The 21,268-nt window shown below is 43.4% G+C and overlaps 1 protein-coding gene across 2 annotated transcripts in view; it reads left to right on the plus strand.

Annotated features, from left to right (window-relative positions):
* Positions 1-1,608: 1,608 nt before the first annotated feature.
* The window catches only part of camk2b1 (calcium/calmodulin-dependent protein kinase (CaM kinase) II beta 1), a 70,182-nt gene continuing 50,522 nt past the window's right edge, over positions 1,609-21,268 (plus strand). For both annotated transcript variants that reach the window (XM_076730241.1, XM_076730240.1), the window contains exons 1-5: positions 1,609-1,920; positions 6,577-6,671; positions 14,420-14,479; positions 15,056-15,110; positions 15,463-15,528. In XM_076730241.1, coding sequence (XP_076586356.1) covers positions 1,859-1,920; positions 6,577-6,671; positions 14,420-14,479; positions 15,056-15,110; positions 15,463-15,528 — 338 coding nt within the window. In that variant the 5' untranslated portion in view covers positions 1,609-1,858. The remainder of the gene's footprint in view (positions 1,921-6,576; positions 6,672-14,419; positions 14,480-15,055; positions 15,111-15,462; positions 15,529-21,268) is intronic.

Consider the following 21,268-nt stretch of genomic DNA (forward strand, 5'->3'; position numbering starts at 1 on the left):
AGAGCAGAATGTGGACATGTGTCATCAGTATTTCTTTATATTTTTGCTGTGGCACTGAGTGAACTTAGAAAGAACAGAAGTTTTGCACTGTGTACCTTACACGTGAAATTTTGTCATGCACAAAATGCAGCTGCTTTTATTGTGCAGTGAAAGCCAAATGCTTTGAAATTGATGCTAACTGCAGCATTTCTATTGTATTGCTATATATGTCTGTGTGCATCTCTAACATTTATAACGACATTTCACTATTTTATGCTGCAGAGCTATCGCCATAGTCTAACACTCCTAGTCTGTTGCTGAGATGTCTGAATTATATCTTTCTAAAATTAATTTCAGGCTTAATATAAATGTTAACCCTGATCTTCATTAATGCTATATGGATCAAACCGTGAAACAAATCACATCGTCCAGCTTGAATCCAGATAAACACATGTATTTACAACACACATGGCGGCACGTTTTGAAGACACGATCAGCGCTCTCATATTTGCCCCTATTTGGAAATACGCAACGTGCGGGCGAGAGGTGTGTTCGATTACGTTGCCGCGCTTTGCCCTTATGCGCTTTGTCCACCAGAGGGCGGCAGAGAGTCGCTGCTTCAACGCCGCCTGTCAGTAGAGCCGCAACCTAAGCAAGCGGGCTGTCAAGGTGGCCAGTCTTATCAGCACAAGACCGGAAAACTGGCGATTTTTGCCTTCAAAATAAAAGTGCAATTTTGCAGTTTCGAACATGCTCTTGGTTGAAAATGGCAGGTAATCTATGACCTCCAGTCAGTGATCATTAATCATTATACGTTACATATATAATGATTAATGATCACATTACATTAATGATACATTAATGTACAAAGAAATGAATATCTGTAATGTTAATGAATAACAACAATAAAACAAAATGCCAGTCTTAAAGGGTGTACTCTTTTTTTGAAAAGAAGAAAATGTTGGCAAAGCTTTATGACTGAAGTGTACAAGACTGAAGAGTAGGCTGATAGTATTTATTTTATTGCCTCATTTATTCAGTTGGTTTAAATGAAACTTGTAAATATTACTTTGTTCAAATGTAGCCTAACTTTTTTTGTGCCTTGGTAACCAGCTAACCACTTAGCATAGATTAGCTGGTTAGCTAGCTTTCAAGCTGTTGTAGCCTGTCCGAGCTACACCTTTCTACTCCCAAACCAGATGGGAGATACTGTTGTTTGAGGTTAACCAGCTGTAGCCGGACTTCACCATGTCATGGTCAATACATTGTGACTGGAGTGTCAGTATGAATTTTAAATGACATGGGGCTTTAAACAAGTAGCTAGCTTGCTAGTTAAATGGAAGATGGCCTTTTGTAGTTGAATCTGTTCAGCTAGTTAACTTACAAGTTAACCTGCAGCAGTGGCTTACTTTCTATTAAAGTAAGGAGTAATAGAAAAACTGAAAGAAAAAAATGAATTTTGTGTACACACAACTATTTGTAAACCTCCATGTCAGTTATACCATCACCATTTATGAAAACGACACGCTTTATTAAAACGATAAGAGTCAACACTTTTAACATGGAAGCCTTGTTTTATTGTGGAAATCGTCGCAGGAAGTCGCTTGACTGTGGTCAGGTGGCTGGGCTGAGTGTCGGCGGAGCGCGGTAGCTGTCAGATAGTGGAGAGAGGCAGAGAGAGAGAACAGCCACACTGGTCGCTTCGCCTCGATCAAACCCTCCCACACTCGGCGCCTCTATCAAGGCATTTCACCGCTCCTCCGGCCGTCTAGCCTGCTGGGCGGACCTGTATTTAAACGCAACTTTAGCGCAAAAACAATCGCATTTTTTTTTTTCTTACGGAGCTGTCAAAGTAGAAGACGCGAGAGAAGGGAGCGACATGGCCACGACAACCTGTACGCGATTCACGGACGAATATCAGCTGTACGAGGAGCTGGGCAAGTGAGTGCCGGCTGTGTTGATGTGTTTGGGCTGCTTCTCGCGGAGGGCTCGTTGGTGTAAAGTAGGAAACCTGGTTTTCAGCCAGAGCAGAGCTGAGCTCTGACTCTGCAGGCCAGCAGTGTGTGTGTGTGCTATGTGTGTGTGTTAGGCGCGTGCTTTTTCGGGACGGCAGCTCTCAAAATACGCTGCTCTCTCTCTCTGTCTGTAAGTCAGTGTCTGTCTTGCAGATCTCTACTGGCAGTGTTTTGTCGTGTTTGTTTCGAGAGCCTCACAAAAACTGCGTTTGGTGTGTGTCTCTATGATGTGCATTTGTTAAAAATCCAGAGAAACGTGGGGCGTCAGAAATGTCTTGTGGTGCAACCATTTGAACCGCAGGTGAAAAGCAAACAATTTCAGTTCATAAAAAGTTTATAGAGAGCGGCGATTCATAGATCTTCAGCTGTGCGAACAGTGCGTGTGCACTGGAGTCTTTCGTGGTTGCACACATGACAGTTTCTGAGTGGCATGAGCAGATATCCTCTTGAAGAATTAATTCATGTCATCTGCAAAGCTTCAAAACAAAGATCTGAACAAACAAATGCATTCCTGTGGTGTTAGAATGACGTTTTCTAGGTTTCCTTTTGAAAACCTCATTGGCCTTTGACCTGTTTTTCTCCACATGGCATCGATTCAAAGTTCTGCATTAATGCCATCTCGACATGCACGTTTTGGACAACTCTCTCTGCCTTATGAGACCTTTTTTGCAGCATTGTGGCGGCAGATAACACCAGATAAGAGACTGTGCACTTGCACCAGACCAAACAACACCCATCCCTCTGTGCTCATGAAGCTGCATCAGCTGTACATGCACACATTACATTTCTCGGCTAGAGTACATCTACTCACCTGAACAGACAGTTTCTCTTAGCCAAAAACTATATGTGGTAATGTTAAAGGCGCTACAAATATTCCCCCACTGTCATTGTCATCAAACATGTTTAATTATACCACTAAAGATTCTTCTGTTGTGCCAAAGAAAAATGTCACAAAGGTAACTTTAACATGATAAACTCACTCAATCTCTCTCCCTGTTCATAACAAACTAACGCCATGCACTAAATCACTTTCAGCTGTTCTATACGAACACCACAAGAGAGGGAAAATAGACAAAACCAGTTCAGCAACGCCACTCAACTGTAATGTTTGACCCCCACACGCAGCGTGCAGGATAATTATAGTGATTTCACGATAGGTAAAAGTGAAGGTAAAGGTCAGTAAGGTCACCAAAGTCTCTTCTGAGCGCTGCAGATGTAGCTGGAGTGCCTGTATTGTAGTCCTTCTGTCATTGGATTGGGTGGAGGGTTCAGGGGAACAATAGAGAAGTCACTCCTCATCAGGCTGTCAGTGTTTACATTGCTGCTGCCGAGCGTCATGCATCTCGCTGGTGTTGTTTGATTATCATGCAAATCACTTGTTATTTACTGATAGATAGCTTGATCGGCCCCGTGCCATTTTAGCCAGCCGCCGCTGCGATGACGACTGCAACCACTCCAAAAAAAAAAACAAAAAAACTTTCAACTCAGTGAGCAGTGTGTGTCATATACATTAGTGGATTTTGTGCACTAAAGGTTGGACTCTGATTTTGAAGGTTTTTCTGCTTATTGCAATCTATATTAATCCTATAATAAGTTTTATATTGACAAGCCAAGCACTTTGCCCGCAGTGCCTCATAAAATCTAACATACACGACCCTGGTTGTGAAGCAGTGACACAGATCCCGTGTGCAGTATCTTTTGCGGCTCGTGTTTTCCTTTAGGTCTATGAGCGAATCATCTGAGGCTTGACCTCTTAACTACACTGCGGTGGAGGGAGGTTTGCCTGGACTCCAACCGAGTTCGACACCGGCGTTGCGAGTTTTGAGTGTAACTAGATGCAAGACAACAACTGTAGTGAGCTTGGTGCAGGTTTGCCATGTCGTAATCAACCTGATTGGTTATGAGCAGCAAACAGCTAACTGCCCCACCAACAGACCAAAGCTGTGCGTTTAGCGTTTGGGTGAAAATACTGAACATAAGGATCGACAGAACGAGGCTGTAATTAACTGAGAAGTTTATGTGGAATTTCCTTTTATCATGAAACTGGGTCACCGTCTGAATCCACTGTGCTGCAGTGGATTGTGGCTCCAGCTGCAGTCCTCAGTTGAGCGCTAGCTACAGCATTTTCAAAGCCACCTTTCGAAGTGTTCGATGCTGAAGACATGTTTTTGGGTGGAGTATTCCTTTAACCAGATATTTGAAAAACCCCCAGGACAATAGATTGGGCCCAGCTGATTGTTATATGAGACACAGGGATCAGACTGATTTCCAACACTGCATCCCTGCTCATGTCATCCCATAAGTAATAAATATTAGTAACAGAGAAGGTTTTGCCTGTCTGACTCCAATATATCCCGAGCCCTGTGGGACTTCGTGCTATCGTTCTGGCTCTTGATTAAAAAATACATTATGAGGAATGCAGCTGATCAGATGTGTAGGTCTTGCTGTGTGCAGATAAATCTTAGCTTCTGCACAGCACACTCCAGTCAGAGGCGCTGGCTTTGAAGCTCTTATGTGTGAGAGAGATTAATCTGTACGCCCCACACTGCAAAATATCTGTCACAGACCAGTCTTCTTCTTCTTCTTCTTCTTCATGCATAAAGCTGGAGGAAAGACGCAGGTGTGCGCAGCCTCGGCATCCTCGTGATATCGCTCTCTGTAACTTTGTGAAACTAATCCAACATCTGAGGAGAGCTGCTTGTTGTTCGCTCACTCTCTAATGGTGTCACTTTCTTAGCAGGGCTTGTGACATTTAGGCATCGAGCCTTTGCTTCGGTATGTTTATCCCATTTAATTGCAAATCACGTCTATCATGCTTCACTGCAAACGCTGCAGCATGTTTGATTTGTGTGGTAATCAGCCTGAAGTAACTACACGTACTTTAATGTTTTTTAAATCATTTTTCTGTAATTTCCCATATTTGCCGGAGAATTTGTTCTTTGAGTTTGGGATTAGGTGTGCTGTGACATCACAAATGTATTTTTTCATATTTTCCTCATTAATCGAATGCATGGCTGTCTTCTTGCACTTCAGAGACGCAGGCCTTTTGTCACACAGCTGCTAACAGCAAACAAAGCCAATGAAAAGCGCTTTGTCGTGTCTCTTTAAGTTTCTTTATTTCCAAATCCTTCAGTCCGTAATTCATCACAGGCGCCTTGTGAGACAGTAACAGCACACCACAGGCCTGCAGTGATCTGGTTACAAAATCCTTGACCGCTGAAGGCACCAGTGTTTTTCCAAAATAATGTGAGGTCCTTTTTAAACTCTCCATGTCCACTTTCTGAGTGTCAAACCAGACTTTGAAAAGCAATGAGTCCTGACCCTTTACCTTACTGAACTGTATGCGTTAAAGCATATTTAGACACTTAACTCACAGAGTGTGAACTTTCCAGGCACAGCTGTGGAGTTTGTTGTCAGTAACGTATGCACTTGTTTGTGTGTGTGTGGGCTGGTGTTGCCCATGCAGTGCTTAAACACAACTGTGCGTCACTGAGTTTCTTGCTTCTGGGTCTTATTTTTGCACGATCACTCCACCAACCACAGTCTCAACCCCGAGACGGGGCATTTCAAATTTGCTTCAGCTTGTTGTTTTCATCAGGTGCTGAAGCAGTTTTGATGTATGCTGTGAATTCTGCTGGGTTTTGTGTCTCTGCAGAGATATTTCCCCTCAGTGTCTGCTCATCTGAGTCTCAGGTCAGCTGGTCTCACAGCTTTCACCTTTGACCCTGACCTTGTTGGTTGTCTGTCACTGCCTCAGTGTGGAGGCAGACCAGTGGCACCAGTCAACCTTTCGCTGTCGACAGTGGCGGATCTAAGTAAACAGGCCAGGCTGGCCAAGGCTAGCAAGCCAGTTCCCGACACAGTGGGGAAGTGTTTACTGTCAGTTTTTGAAGGGAGATGCTCATCTTTTTGAGTTCAGGCTGCTGATATTCATTATGTTGAAATGGCAGCTTTTTATGGCCAAATACATCCAGACATTCAGCATTTGCAGTCACAGTTTTCTGTGAATTTTGAGTTATGTTTTGCAGAGAGGGTGAACACTGGCTTTGGGAACACGTACTGAAGTTTAGATGTAAGATGTGCTTTAGTTTTGTGCCTGATGCAAGAGTTAGTACATCATGACGTGTCAAGGTAACAACTCACGAGTGCAGGGTTTGTGCGTGTTTAAGAGCCCATTTTAGCACGAGTGCATGTTATTTAGAATATGCTGACTGCCTATGGGGGTCCTCGCGGGAGCCTATTAAGCAGACACATCCTGGCGCTGTACTCTTAATGTAGCTCGCTACATTAACATGTGAGCAAGTGACATCAGGTCCGTTCTGCACTGGGCCTTGGAAAATGCTTGCTGTGCAGAAAATGCTCATAGTCAAACGCTCCGTTAGACAAGAGCCACTCCTCTCCTCTCCACCACTCTGTCATTAATCAAGAAGTTGCAGGTGTGCTGTTGACGCCTTTCCACTAAAAGACCATGAATAATGCAATTAGATAACCACAGAAATATCAACTGGGCTTCAGGCATCAACCTGTTTGGCTTTGGTGTATATTGGAGTTGTCTACTAAATGCTTTTTCTGTGTCTTACAGGGGAGCCTTTTCAGTGGTGCGCAGATGTGTTAAGCTGTGCACAGGACAGGAGTATGCCGCCAAAATAATCAACACCAAAAAGTTATCTGCAAGAGGTAAGCACATCCAGACTCCAGGACTTTCCGTCAGCGATGCTGCTCATTCCATCGTAGCACAACATATACTGGAGCCAAGACCAGTGTGTGCTGTGCCGAGTGGTGTGTAAACCAAAAACAGCATCGCTGAATTTCACTGTTATTTCACCTCCTAAAACATAATGTGTAACCATGCAAGAATGACTAATTCGCTCATAGTTTCTCTGTCCCAGTGGTCACCCCCCCCCCCCCCACCTACAGTGTAGACAATTACATAAGCGATATCTAACAGCAATTAGCCTCTCAGATGGCGCTGCGTAGGACAACATTTTATCACATTGGGGTCTGTGTATGAGAAAAGGACAGCGGAACAGATACAGGCGCTAGTGACAGCAGCGCAGCAGAAAGGCAGCTGGTGTTGCGCAGTGATGACCCCGGGTGAGGGGCTTCTCTGAACACCAGGCTCAGCTTTTACACGGCCCTGTTTCACAGTCACACTGATCATTCTGATTGATGGAATCAGTGGCTTTAATTCTGTGTCATGCACTCAGTGGCTCTCAAGGCATCGAGGGCCGCATGAATGACGCGGGGCTAAGACTCTGGTCCACCTCAGGGACTGTGGAACTGGAGGAGAGAGCATAAGGATTGTGCTTGGCAGTGTGTGCCCTCCCAGTCAAGCTTGTGGCTGGTAGGTGAAAAATGAATTGTGAGAGGTAGCATGTTTTCTGTTATATCAGATATGTTTTGGTTTTGGACTGTTGGACAGACAAACTAAGCACTCTGAAGTTGTCAAAATAGGCTCTGTGAAATTGCGATTGGCATCACACAATTATTTCTGACATTATAGAGATGATACGCCGTACAAACGAGGGCTGCTCCCTGAAAGTCAATCAGTAGAGTCACTGCACTTTCTTTTAAGCTGCTCATTGTTGTCTTTCCTGGTACTTTGCCATTAAACGATCACTTAATGGAGAGAAGAACATCGTAAAAGGCTCTTAGCTTTGAATTCTGTAATATTAATTGCTTGTAAACTTGGTGATAGGCAGTTGAGCTCCTGCCACACTAATTTTAAATTGCTCTGGACGAAAGTGTCAGCGAAATGCTTCAAACGTAATATAATGCTTTACCATATAATAATGTACTGTAATAATGTTTTACTATGTAATCATAGTAATGTTACACTAAATAAAAAAGATCTTTTAAGCACCTTAATTGTCGCATGCTGTGCAGCCAGGAACGGTTTAAGCCAAAGCCAAGGCTAAATGCCATGGCCATGAAGACCAATCCGGCAGCGGCGTGGTCGCTGTGGCTCTTCACACCACCACTTGCTCGGTGTAAATCTCCTGCTGCCCCTCCAGCCTCGTAACTGGAGCCCCACCGCTGAGGCCCTGCCAGGTTGCACCACACTGACACTTGACTGCTGCCGTGCCTTCGCACACGCACATGAACACACACAAATGTGGTGGAACAGGCATTTTAACAGGCATTAGCGGAGGGCATCAACACAGACTGTTGAAAAATGTTCTTAATAAGGACTGCATGATTTGTCAGGTCATCTTTTTCTGTCGACAAACTATCAGCACTGTGTCCGAACCATTTATGAGCGTTTATGTTGAGATGATATGATGTGAAACAGGGAAGTCTCCGTTTATTCTCTCTGAAGTAGTGTGTGCTCCTCTCTCTCAGAGTGTGAGACTGAAACAGTTATTGTTAATTAATAAATCGGCTGATATTGTAATGCTTTTTTGGCATTATCTTTCAACACACTATTTCCAGCTGCAGCAGACTTTCGAGAGAGTATCGCCACTTTCACTTGTAAAATTGCGTGCAGTGAAACAACAGATTGCAGTTTGTGGAGTGTATCTGATAAAGGGGCCGGTATTTTTTAGCTGTTTCTAATTTCTCACTCAGCCATGACCAAAAACGTGATGCTGATCTTAACCTTAATGTAGTGAATGACAGTGTGAAAACAGTTTGACACTGAAAGGAACTGTTCATAGTGATGAACCCACAGAGAAACAGAAGGGTACTCAGAGAGCGCCGACATCCGCCAAGGCCAATGGTCCACTCTCCTTCGCTAAACAAATCTGCAGGCGCAAACTTCAAGGTCAAGATATTGTTCTCGTGAAACACAACGTTTGAACGTGTTTCCTCAATATCTATCTGTTTATCAGTCCACATTTGGATGTGACTAAGACCATAAAAAGTCGGCTAACCCAGAGGATAGCTGGTAGCCATGACTGTAGATTACAATGTGGAGTCATTGTATTTGTACAATTGGTTGTTTTGTCACTATTGAACTATATATATATGTGTGTATATATACCGTATATATATATGTGTGTGTGTATGTACATTATTTGAAAGCTGCATCCCATCATCCTTGGCAGCAGTGTTGTCACTCTTGTCATGCTTTCGTTATATGTCAGTGCAAGTGAGCAACGTTTAATGAGATTAAACCCATCCTAGATTATCCTGATGCTGTTAGCAGGGGGCTAACAGTTAATCCCTGTGATTGGCTTGATGAGACCTTAAGCAGCACACACACACACACACACACACACACACACACACACACACACACACACACAGAATAAATAATTCATCTATAGGTTGTACTATCATTGGACCTATACATTTCACTGGAGCTGCTTTATCGGGGAGTGCAGCTGCTTGCAGCTTTCCTCCATGTTTCTGAAGCAGAGCATAATCACCCTGCTTCTGCATTTGATAGGACGGCTGATCTGACCTGACTGAGTGGTGCACGCGGCTTGTGCTGTGCTCCTTACTAATGGATGAGCTATGTTCTGTGAAACAGCAGAGCAGTGTTTGAGGTGGCGGAGCTGCCGCATACTACCTCTACTCTGGGTCCTATTAATAGCTCCATGACCTATCTGACATGGGCTGCCACAGCCAGGTTTTATGGCAGTCATGCTGACTTGCTGCTCTACTTTGGAAGTGGGATTTGGTTTAGGTTGTTCTGTTGTAATATCTCTCAGGCAGCAGGTAAGGTCAGTGAGCTTAGAGCCCTGGTTGCAGCAACTTAAAGAGGAGCGCTTGTTTATGACCGGCAGATGGAGATGGTAGCCAAGGGGAGGGAGGGGTCATGCGAGAGAAGGCACCCCAGGCACTTGGCAGCTGAGGGCCATGCGCCTGTACGCCTACATGCCTTTAGCACGGGACTCTCATCTGACTCTCTCTCGTTCTCTCTGACACACACACATGCGTGCACGCACACACACACACACACACGGATATCAAGAGAGCCATAGCAGAACTCAGCACTCAGTCAGCTGCACAGTGAACTCTATCAATAATCCATTACAGCTACAAGAAGGAAAGATTTCTTGTTTATAGTCGCCTAAATACTTGAAGCTATAATGATTTCCTGACTCAAAAGCACATAATTGCACACATTGCACATAATATTACATTACCAAGACACACACACACACACACACACACACACACACAACCAGGCCTCTACCTCTGTTTGTAATATCTTCCACTCACCCCACCCCACCCACCCCACCCTACCCCCTGGCAGTCACAAAACGGTTCATACCAATCCAACACATGTCAACAGTAAAATGTAGGACAGGTCTGTTGGGCAAGGCCTCCAGCCAATCACAGGGCTTGTTTTTTGGCAGTGATCTCTGGACAGGGGTTGCCAGAGGTTGCTGTACATCCTTGTAATCTATCATGCGTGAGAGTCGTTGTGCTTGTGCGTGTATGTACAGGTGTGTGTGTGTGCGCGGTGTTTGAGATTCACCTGCAATGCAGTAGCAGTGGTCTGACCTGGTTTGGGCAGCCATCTTTGTGTCAATGTCAAATAACCAGGACAGATGTAGTCACCTCAGTATCAAGCCTTTTTATAAAGTCAAATCACTTCAGCTGTACTTCCACACATAAGTAAAACCTGATTTGTCAGTAGTCAAAATTTACTACTAATACACAGTCTGCTTTGAGTTCAAGCACTATTTTACTCTTATGATGTGAAGGTTTTATGACCTGCCTTTTGTTTTGGCATATTTTAGGTTAAATTGAAGGATGGTACACAATGATGCCTTCAGAGACTCAGAGAATTCATTTGTCTACTGAATCCTGTCACATTTTCCTGCCACTGCGATATAAATTTTCCCTTGAAGGGTCAAACTTTAACTTAAATTTAGAGGCTGCATTATGACACTGTGTCCCTCGTATAGGAAATGAAGTGTTCATCTCTCATGACTTAAACATGGCTGCCTCCTGACCTCCCTCACCGTGCAGCAGTTCATACTCGACATTTCCCAACTCCAATGTTCTGAACAATGGTTATATCTGGCTGTCTTTGTGGCTGTCTTTTTACATCTCCTCCCCTCTTGAGACTTAAGCCCTCACTGGTGATGATTAACCCAAATTTCTTCCTCTCCTCTCTTCTCCTCTTTGCTCCTCCAACATATAGATTCCCACAGACTTCAGTGAACTCAGTCCTTGGGCTGTCTCACTCAGTGAGCGCTTTGTGCCTCTGTTCTTCTGCAACCTATCTCTTCCTGCTTGTCCTCTTTTCTCTGCGTACTCTGTCCTTCCCCTCAGGACCAGTCCTCCTCCTCCTCCTCCTTCCTTTCCCCACCGCCTCCTCTCATTTCTTATTTACCCTGCTGCATCAGAAGCACTGGATTGGCTGACCAACTCTTTGACTGACTGCCTAAATGAATGTTTGACTGACTCATTGAGCTCTGAAGCAGCCTGCATTACCGCTGTCATTTGGCTACCGTTGCAGACAATAAACTAATTACAGTAAGCACACCCTGGTGGTTTAGGTTGAGTTTGATCCAATTTGCGAAAAAAAGAAGAAAATATATATATTTTTTATACCAATTTGACGATTCATACGCTGCTCTCTCTAACTAAACCCCCATGCTGCCCATCATCCCCAGTTTATCTCACATAGCACAGACTGTATGGGCACTTATGCCTTCTTTATGGGAAGAGGAGCCATTATAAAACCATGTATGAGTGGTCTGCCATGGGAGGATCATCTGTCATTCTCAGTGCTGACTGCAGGTTTATCTCCCATTGATCCAGCCTGATAAAGCTGGGATAAAGGACCTGACTAGCGACCTTCCTTGTTACAAAGGAGACTGTGCATCTCATCTTAAATCAATCTCCAGCTGTAAATCCTGAGACAAGGTCTCTATGACCCACATGGTTTTCCAGTCCTAAATGATCTGAAGCTGAGGCAAAGCTAGAAAGATACACCGTTAGTAGTTTCCATACGTAATAATAACAGAATATCGCTGTGTCAGCATTATTGAAACAGTATGATTTCTGTGTTTTTACTTTAAAGCTCAGTATGTTGATAAGAAAGTAAAGGTCTTCCTTAAATTGATGTTTAATGTGAAAAAAAGGCTTCAGTCATGCAGGCCCTCAGAGATAACAAAGGCTCAGTCTGGCCATCTGGTAGACTAAGCTAAGATGAACCGTTGCAGTTACTCAGAGCCAATTCTGTACTTGCAGAGTAATGTCAGCAGATGCCACCGACAGAATGAAATGCGATGCTTGTGCTTATGACATGTTTTCCACCATTTGACATTGTAGTATGATGGATAACATATCCGGGAGTGTTGAACACGAGTGGACGCTTGGTCACTTTTAAAGGCCAGTCGTGGTGAGTTTAGCATGGCAGTGCTCAGCGAGGAAGCCGTGAAGAGGTGATCCTTCGAGAAGCCTTGTTAATTCATGGAAAGTCTTCCCCACTGACTGACGGATGTCTTATTCAATGTATCCCTGAACACACTGCTACACTTCAGAGAGATATGTCAATGACATTTTTAACACAGGAACAACAGTCCTGTACATTGAGAGAAACACAGCCAGTGTGTCGATCGTCTCCTCCAAAACCAAAATGAAAAATTAAAGAACAAATCAATAGAGTGAGACACAAACAGAACCAGCAAGCAGGCGGTGGTGGTTTGGTGAAACAACAGCAGAAGCAATAGGCAATGTCTGATTCTTTCAACAGAAAGACAGCAACCAGGCTTTGTGCATTCTAATCACCCTTGTTTTTTTTTTTTTTTTCTCCCTCCTTCCTCCTCCTCTTCCTCCTCCTCTGTCCCCTCTTCAACACTCCTCCACTCCTTTCTCCGCCTCGCTCCTCTCATCCTCTAAGACTTTAATCACTGGGCTTACACTTCACTGTCACTCCTCAATGCCAGCGTGAATGCGTGCGCTCGTATTTTGCCCGTCCGTTTGTGTGCCTGCGTGTACTGCACGTGTGTACGGTACCAGCGCGTTCGTGTTGTATTTAAGCCGCACAGCGTGGACATGGGTGGGGGAGAACACGTGCATTTCCATGTTTATGCTCTCTGCTGTGCTCTGCATGCCTGCACATACAGGGTGGTCCACCCCTTGTGTGTGTGTGTGTGTGTGTGTTGGGTTAAGATTACTCCGTGCTTAATAGCCATGGAATTCAGGTATGCTAGCATTATTAAGCGCTTCTATAAGTGTACACGTTCACACACAGTAATACATAATATACATTCATGCATAGTGTGTGTGTCAGACAATAAGTTGGGAGCCTGTATTGTGACTCACAGGGAATTATATAATTCTGCTGCTTTCATAACCTGTTATGTTTCCTGTTAAAACAGGGCGATGAAGCACAATATGACGTATATTAGCAGCAGGATGCCGTTTTTATTTATTTTCTTGCTTGGGTTGGAGTTTTAAATAATCTGCTGTATTTTTTCAAGAAGGGATTTTCGCTTCGTGTGTCAACAAGAAGAAGTAAATTTCAAATAAACCATTTTTAGCATGACTAATCCAATATGTTTTTGGTGTATATAGATATTTGACATGTATTTTTTGTACTGTTCCTGGTTTCTGCCTTTTGATGGCCCCCTGTGGAGCTGACCTCTGGTAGTGTAAAATATTTGTATTTATTTATTTTTTTGTTTTTTATTTTGTTTTGTTTGTCATACGCACACACACGGGTGAAGCCATACAAAATCCTGCCAAACAATAAGACTATGTGCTGGTAAGCATGGACGTAAACAACACAGTTTTCAAAATGTTCAGAAGAACAGACGAGCGTTTATTTGATCTCAAGGACACACACGATGCGTTCTGGTCTGTCATGTTGAATGTAAACATAACTTAGTGTGTTTACAAGTAGACTCCACGGCGTCCCTTTAAGACAGTCCACTGAGGACTTTGGCCAAATTCAAACTTCAATCATGAATTTAACCTTTCTGCAGCCTCTAGCTGTTCAGTTTGGGTGGATTTTCCGTACACAGGCGGGTTCTAAAGGTGTTGGTTGTCATGCATTAATTAAACAGGACGTTGTATTGAACATCCATCGGTTGATTTCTGCCCCACCATAACATCCAACCCTCATTTCAATGATGAGTTAATGGACTGTCTTATCTTTAACTTGACCATTGTTAATCTATCGACCGGTCAGGGAAGATACTTTACTTCACCGATGATCTTGTCAAAACCCGGAGAAACAACACGTCTAATGTGTTTGTCGTATTTACGCCTGATGAGCGGATTCACGTCCTGTGCTTCATTAATCAGAGTGTGCGTGTGCCGTCTCTCACACAGAGCGGAGTTTTATCAAACTTTGAAATGACACCTCTCATCTGTGTTTTGACATTTTCACTTTTAACCTGATTGTCCCCAGCGGGCTGCTACCATATCAGGTCATAATGAGACAGTGCACCAGTATTTGCAGTCGGATTTTAAGAATAACTCCTCATTATCTTTCTGTCTCCGTTGGCCTTCAGATCACCAGAAGCTGGAGCGAGAGGCTCGGATTTGTCGCCTGTTGAAACACCCCAACATTGGTGAGGACGTGTCTTTCTATTTTTTCTCCTCTTGCCGCCTCCTGATAGTACGTTTCTCAAAGTGAAACCCATCTATTACCACTTACTTCAAAGTGAAGGCCTGTTATTTTGATTTTGCATATATCGTCTATTACTTCTAATGACAAAATACATTTCTACAACTGAAAATGTAAAGCCATTTATTATAGCTCAGTCCAAATGACAACCCATCTATTACTGATGATTAAAAAATATATAGTAGTAGCAACACACATTACTGTAATACACAAGTGTCCAATCCATCTCTGTTGATGAAGTAGAGCCCTTTATTGCCAGAACCCCCCACTGTACTCTAAATATATATGATGTACACTCAATTATTATGACTCCCTGTGGTTTCTACCCCCCACACACTCCGTCTTAATCTCTCTTTTCTTTTTTTTAATTCTCCTCATTAAAATGCAGCAGTGTTATTCAGAAATGCATTTTCAAGCAACACATTGTTTATAGTTCTCAGCTAAACTAAAGACAACCACTAAAATCATGGTTGAAGTGCAGAGAAACAGACCTCTCAATCTGTTTGTCTTTCTCTTCCAGTGCGTCTTCATGACAGTATATCAGAGGAGGGCTTCCACTACCTCCTGTTTGATCTGTAAGTCATCCTCCTCCCCTTCCCCACCCTTTGCGTACATATGCAATTACATAACTCTCTCTGTTATATTACCCCCCCTTCCCCCCCCGACCACCACCACAACCGCCCACTCCCTCCACATCCATCTTTTGGCAATTCCCTCTAGTTACCATGGTAACAGTGTGGGAAGGGGGTGCAGGGATTGAGGGATGGGGGGGGGGGGGCTGCCATAGGAAACAAGCAATGGAGCAGGAATCTACACACACACACACACACATACATGCACACACACCTCCTTCCAAACAAAGCATCACAGTTTTAATGTGTGTGTGTGTGTGTGTGTGTGTGTGTGTGTGTGTTTGCGCGTGTGCAGGGTGACCGGAGGTGAACTGTTTGAGGACATCGTAGCCAGAGAGTATTACAGCGAGGCCGACGCCAGGTAGGAGCGCAGCTGTCACTCCTGTGTGTGTGAAAGGGCTTCTCCTCGTCCTTAAATGGTCCCTGTGTTCTCTCGTCTTCTCTCGTTTTCTCTCGTCTGGTGTTCTGTAGTTCTTCCTCTTCTCTCGTGTCTCTGCTTTCCTTCCACTCTTCTGCTCCTCTTCTTCTCCTCCTCACTTTGCTCTTTACCCTCTTCTTCTCCGCTCTGTCTTTTCTTTTCCCCTGATCCCTTCTCTGTGTCTTTTCTTATTCTTTGGTCTTTTTTCTCTTGACTTTGTTTTTTATTCCTTGTTTGTTTTTGCTGCCCTCTTGTTTCTGTTTCTCTTCTCGCCTGCTAGCTGTTTCCCTTTCTTTCTCTTAACTTCTAACTTCACCTCCTATTTTCTTTGGTGTATTTTTTCTTTTCCTCTATTCCTCCTCCTTCGTTTTCACTACTCCTCTTCTGTCTTTTGGTTTATCCTTTACATCAGCGCCACACACCTCTCACACTGACACAGGAGCAGACTTTATGTCCAGGGTTTAACCGATATCAGTTTTCAATCAGTTCTTTTTTAAACCAGCTTTCCAGGTTTTCAGTTGTGGGGGTGGATGTTGTTGCAGAGTCTGTTTTAGACTGCACAGTGCCCACTTTAAGTAAAACTGACATTGAATGGGAGCCTGCGAGTCAGTGCCTAGTTTCATTTCAAAGTGCAACACAGATTTTTTTATGATTGCATCTTACATTTAATATCTTGTAGTCAACACTGAGCTACCAGCAGAGCTCTCTTTGTAATAAATAGTGATTGATTGGTGACTGCAAAGTGTTTAACATGGCAGCAAGAAGCATCTTCTATGTATCTTGTGACAGAAAAATAATCTTAAAACAGCGATTAAACCATGACACAGGGAACTCTGAGCCCCAGGACATGACGATTATCTTGCTAATAATAATAAAAACTGCATTTTCTGTCCCACACAGTAGAAGGCCACTGATATTTGTAATGATCAACAACAAACTATTGTTGATCACACCTTAAGTATGCGTCCTTTAAATGGCATCCACTTAGACTTGACTGGTGCAGACGGTCCAGGATTCACCCCAATACTGTCCTGTTGCCCCCTTCATTCCTCTCCTGTTCTTTTCATTACTCAAACATCAGGGGAGATAAAAACAAGTATGTCAGCAGAACAAAACCTGTAGTGTTTGTGTGCGTGTGGACAGTCTCACCTTCTCTATTTCTTTTCTTTTCTTCATTTTCTTCTTTACTTTCTCTTTGTCCCCCCACCACCACCCATGTTGTTTTATATCTCACTCCCACCACTCGTGCTGACTCACCCACACACACACACACACACACACACACACACAGTTCACTTTAACCAATGGCGGAAGAGGAAATGGAGTAAGGGGGGGTGGACAGACAATAGGCTGAGAGAAGAGTGAGAGAGATACTTGAAAGTGACAGTTGTGATGTGGGTGTTCGTCCATTCAGCAACATTAAAAGTGAAACTGAACGGTCTGATGTTTTTTCGCACCAGTATTGCTCACTTAATGCTTGTCTTTAGCCTTAGTCTCTGCTCCAAAACTGTTTGACTTGTCGCTTGAGAACAGTGAACTCCTGTAATTTGAGCTAAGTGTTATCTAACTATCTTGGCTTTACAACCAGTTTGTTCCATTAACTGATGGTGCTTCAAGTCTTAAATATCCGCCATCCAACAGGAGAGATGAAAGAAGGATTTTTATTTTCCTTAAAGGTCCAGTGTGTAGGATTTGGGGGGATCTACAGGCAGAAATGGAATATAATATTCATCATTATGTTTTCATTAATGTAGAGTCGCATGAAGATCAGAGTTGTTGTGTTTTTGCTATCTGAATGAGCACTTTATAGAAAAACAATTTTGGTGACTACTATTTAATTGTGTGCAACAAGTAGTCCAAAAACATCTCCATTGAGGGCAAGAGTGGCAAGCTTTGGCTCACAGCTCAGCTCAGTGCAAGAAGCTCCATCACCAATTAAATCAAGCCTCATGTGGCCTGTTTCTTAAAGACATCCTTGTTTTGTTTTTTTTCACACCGGTTGCCTGATTAGCTCACAGGACGGATTGGTTATACGTTATGGTTTCATTATAGCTCTGCAGTCGCTCTTGAGTTATGTTTTTAATCCAGTTTTAACAGCGTTCAGCAAAATATTGGTTTGATTTGATGACAGCCGCTCCTGCGAGCCATGGCAGCGGCAGCGGCAGCGGCGGCGGCGGGTGGCGAAGGGGCCCACGTGTCACTCACAGTGAAAAGGTCAAATCCCACATTAGTCTGTCATTTGCTCTCTATGATGCCAACATAAGTATACATACATACCTTCGAAAACCATTTGCAGCTACCGGCAAGCTTAAACGTCTTTTTGCTTTTTCATGTGCATTTACAGCTCTGAGCTTTTGTTGATTTTTCACCTACTGACAAATTTTGTGAAGACAAATGCTAAACTGTCTTTGTATCATGAGGTAAAAAAAAAAAAAAACAATGGAAATGTGATTGCGCAGTGTGTGAAAACCCTTCTCAAACAGAGCTTTAGCCTAATGCAACTCCTTTAATAACATCGTGAGTGCCTTAGTTTTTAAATGTCAAAATATGTACAATATGACTAGAAAATCCCCCTTTGATGCATTAAGTAGTGGTGACAGCATGTCTGAGGCGAACAGGGAGAAATGTATCATATAGAAATCTGACTGTCAGTCACTAAATTTCTGCTTTGATGGCTCAGACTGTCAACAAATATATAAATATATCGTCAATATAGACTGAGATCTCAACATCTGACAGCATAGTAGAAGTAGACACGTTTACACACACACAGATGAGAGAGAGCGGCTGTGTGTGTGTGTGTGTGTGATCGTGTGTGGTCATTGTAATTAATAGACAAAACAGTGGCAAAATATCAGTTGTAGCTCTGTTATATCACACTGGTTCGGTGTCTTTAGGCACTGGTGGCATTTCCACCGGACTCATCTGTCTTATTCCAAACTGTAGCCCCGCCATCAGTCCTCCACAGTTCTGTATCCGTTTGTGGAATTTTTACAAAGCTTCTACAAAGCCACAAAAACTGTGCCTGAGGTAAAGGATTTCACCTTGCTAATTATGTGGGATTTATGCCTGTTCGTCTCCTGTTCACTAAGGCGAACAAAACTGCATGTTTAGCAGTCTCCAGCAACTGCCAGCAGATTTCTCCTTAAGCCTGATGCCGATGAGCTTCTGTTTTGGCGTTGGTCCAGTCATTTTTTCAAGCAAACAAAAGCTGAAACGATGCACAAGACATGCATGCTTGATGGACTGTTAACTGTATCCAGCTTGTTACTGGTTTTGTTGTCTGTGTTTGGTAAGTGTAGGAATGTTTCACAACAGGGATGTCAGTTTTGCTTAATTTTGCCTTTGATAGCTTGAGAGTTTTTAACCTCTAACTAACCGATTAATTCTGCGCTGAGGAGCACGCTGGACCGCATCTCCCAGAAGGTCGTGTCCTGAACAGATTGGTTAAAGTCCAGTCAGATTTTGTTTGTGTTTGCAGACCCTGGTTTTTGATGTTTTAAGTGCAAGTGACTAATGAGGACAGCAATTTCTGAAATTGGTCCAGTATTGAGTGAGAGTGCTGCAGCCAGGAGGCGCGAAAGGGGCTGCACTGTAATCCCTCCAGAAGTTTGTGCACCGTCGATGTTCCTCCCGCTGACAGCCTTTGATTGTTACTTTTAGTGTCTGACAAAATTTTGTGGAGGATCCCTACAGAGATAGACCTCTTTGTTAAAGCATCAGATCCTTTTTGTTTAACCAGACTCCACATACAGAAGCAGTAGATTTATTAAACACACAGTTCATTCAAATTCAACCAAACCAGTAGCTCTCGATGACATAATGCACTCGGGCTCAAGGTGCCACACTGAGTCTCTGAATCCCTCGCCTTCTGCCGCTCTGATTGGCAGCCTCTGGGTCTCAGTCATACGGCGCACCAAGTGGGTGATGGCCTTGTACCAGCGTGCATCACACTGTGTGTATGCAAATTAACCTATAAACCGTTGACATCCGCAGATCTGATTTTTTTTTTGTTGTTTTTTTCCAATTCTGAGAGTCAGAGTGTTATAGTGTATGCATGTGTGTGTGTGTAGGCTGCCTACCATATGCTACGGCACTAATAACTTACTATCCAAACCTCTTAGTCTTCCCCACCCATCATGTAACCCTTACAGTGCTCCTGCGTGCGCACACACACACACACACACACACACACACACACACATACATACATACATAAAATAAGACACACACACTTTCCTTTTCCCTCCCTTCTGAATGTCACTCATCCAGGCCAGTGTCCCTCTCTCTCTCTCTGTATCTCACACACACACACACACACACACACACACACACACACACACACACATACACTCACGCAGGCACGCACACACACACTCATACACACCCTTGGAGACCAGCAAGAAGTGGGACTTTTAATTAGCTACGATAATTAGTCTCTCACACTCACACACTTACGAACTCACACAGACCTCAAACTGTGCTGCATCACACCTTGTCGCCCCTGTCAAGTCTATCTGAGTTCCTCCTCAGTGGTGTTTGATTAGATGGAGGCCATTATGAGTAGAGCTTGGGAGTAAATTACACTTAAAGCCAAATCAAGGACTTTTTTCCTCACTGGGGAGCAGACTCGAAAGCAAAGTTTCAGAAACGCAGCATTGTTGATTTCTGAAGTTGTTTTGGTGAACGTGTTATCGAATCATTTCCTACATTTGTTTTCAGCAAACGCAGAACATCTTATCCAACTGTCCTCTTGATCAATGAAGGCAAATTCACTCTGCGTTCGTTTTGTCCACTAATCCCTGATGAAAATATCTGAGTCTTTATGTTCTAAATGCCGTCACGGGTAGTTAATGCTTGAGTTTCCACCGTGAAGTATTTTGCAAGATTGTTTTCACACCCTCACATTTATTTCTGTCGTTACACAGCACTGAAAACAGGACTTTTTCCCATTCTGATTCTGTTTTGCAGGTATATTAATAGTGAAAGCGTAGATGCGTGTGAGTGGGAGAGGAGGTGTCCTCTCTTGACATAGACTGGCTCTGAGTTTGATTTTCCTCGTGTATCTCTGCACTTCCCTGCAGAGCACAGTGGGACATTGTTCCTCAAAGTGCTGAGCAAGTCACATTTTTTGGCAAGTGTGACGAAGGCTGCGCTTTTTTTTTTCCCACTTTGCCCCACCAGGAGTTCATCAACAGACCAGTCCTTTGGTATGACATAATGATTTTGGACAGTGAGATGCTAGAGGCACGTAGAAATGGACAAACAAAGGAGTGGGATGGAGATGCTCACCTCTGTTAATTCCATAGACTGTGGGTCATGGAGAGGTCATGCCATGTGTCCGTGCATGCACACAGTCAGGTTTCTCATTACTTTCTTTTTAGAGAAAAGGAAAAAGTCAGTGTAAACAGTCGCACAAGAAGGTGACTTGATTGAAGAAATGAAGCAGAAATGTGTCACTTATGATGAATGCTGATAACTGTGAGACCCATGTACGATGAAAACATGTACCAGACTAGCAAATCTTGGGGCCTTACGTTATCCATCAATCTTAAAGACACTGTGGATGAATTCACTGTTTGCACCTTATTTTGCTGCTTGTTTTTATCTGCTAGCTTAATAAACTTGCTCCAAATCTCCTGAGAGTGTTGCTCAGATGGAGGCATTTCAGACAAAGTTAATT

Source organism: Chaetodon auriga, chromosome 5 (assembly GCF_051107435.1).
Source record: "Chaetodon auriga isolate fChaAug3 chromosome 5, fChaAug3.hap1, whole genome shotgun sequence".
Classification (NCBI taxonomy): Eukaryota; Metazoa; Chordata; class Actinopteri; order Chaetodontiformes; family Chaetodontidae; genus Chaetodon; species Chaetodon auriga.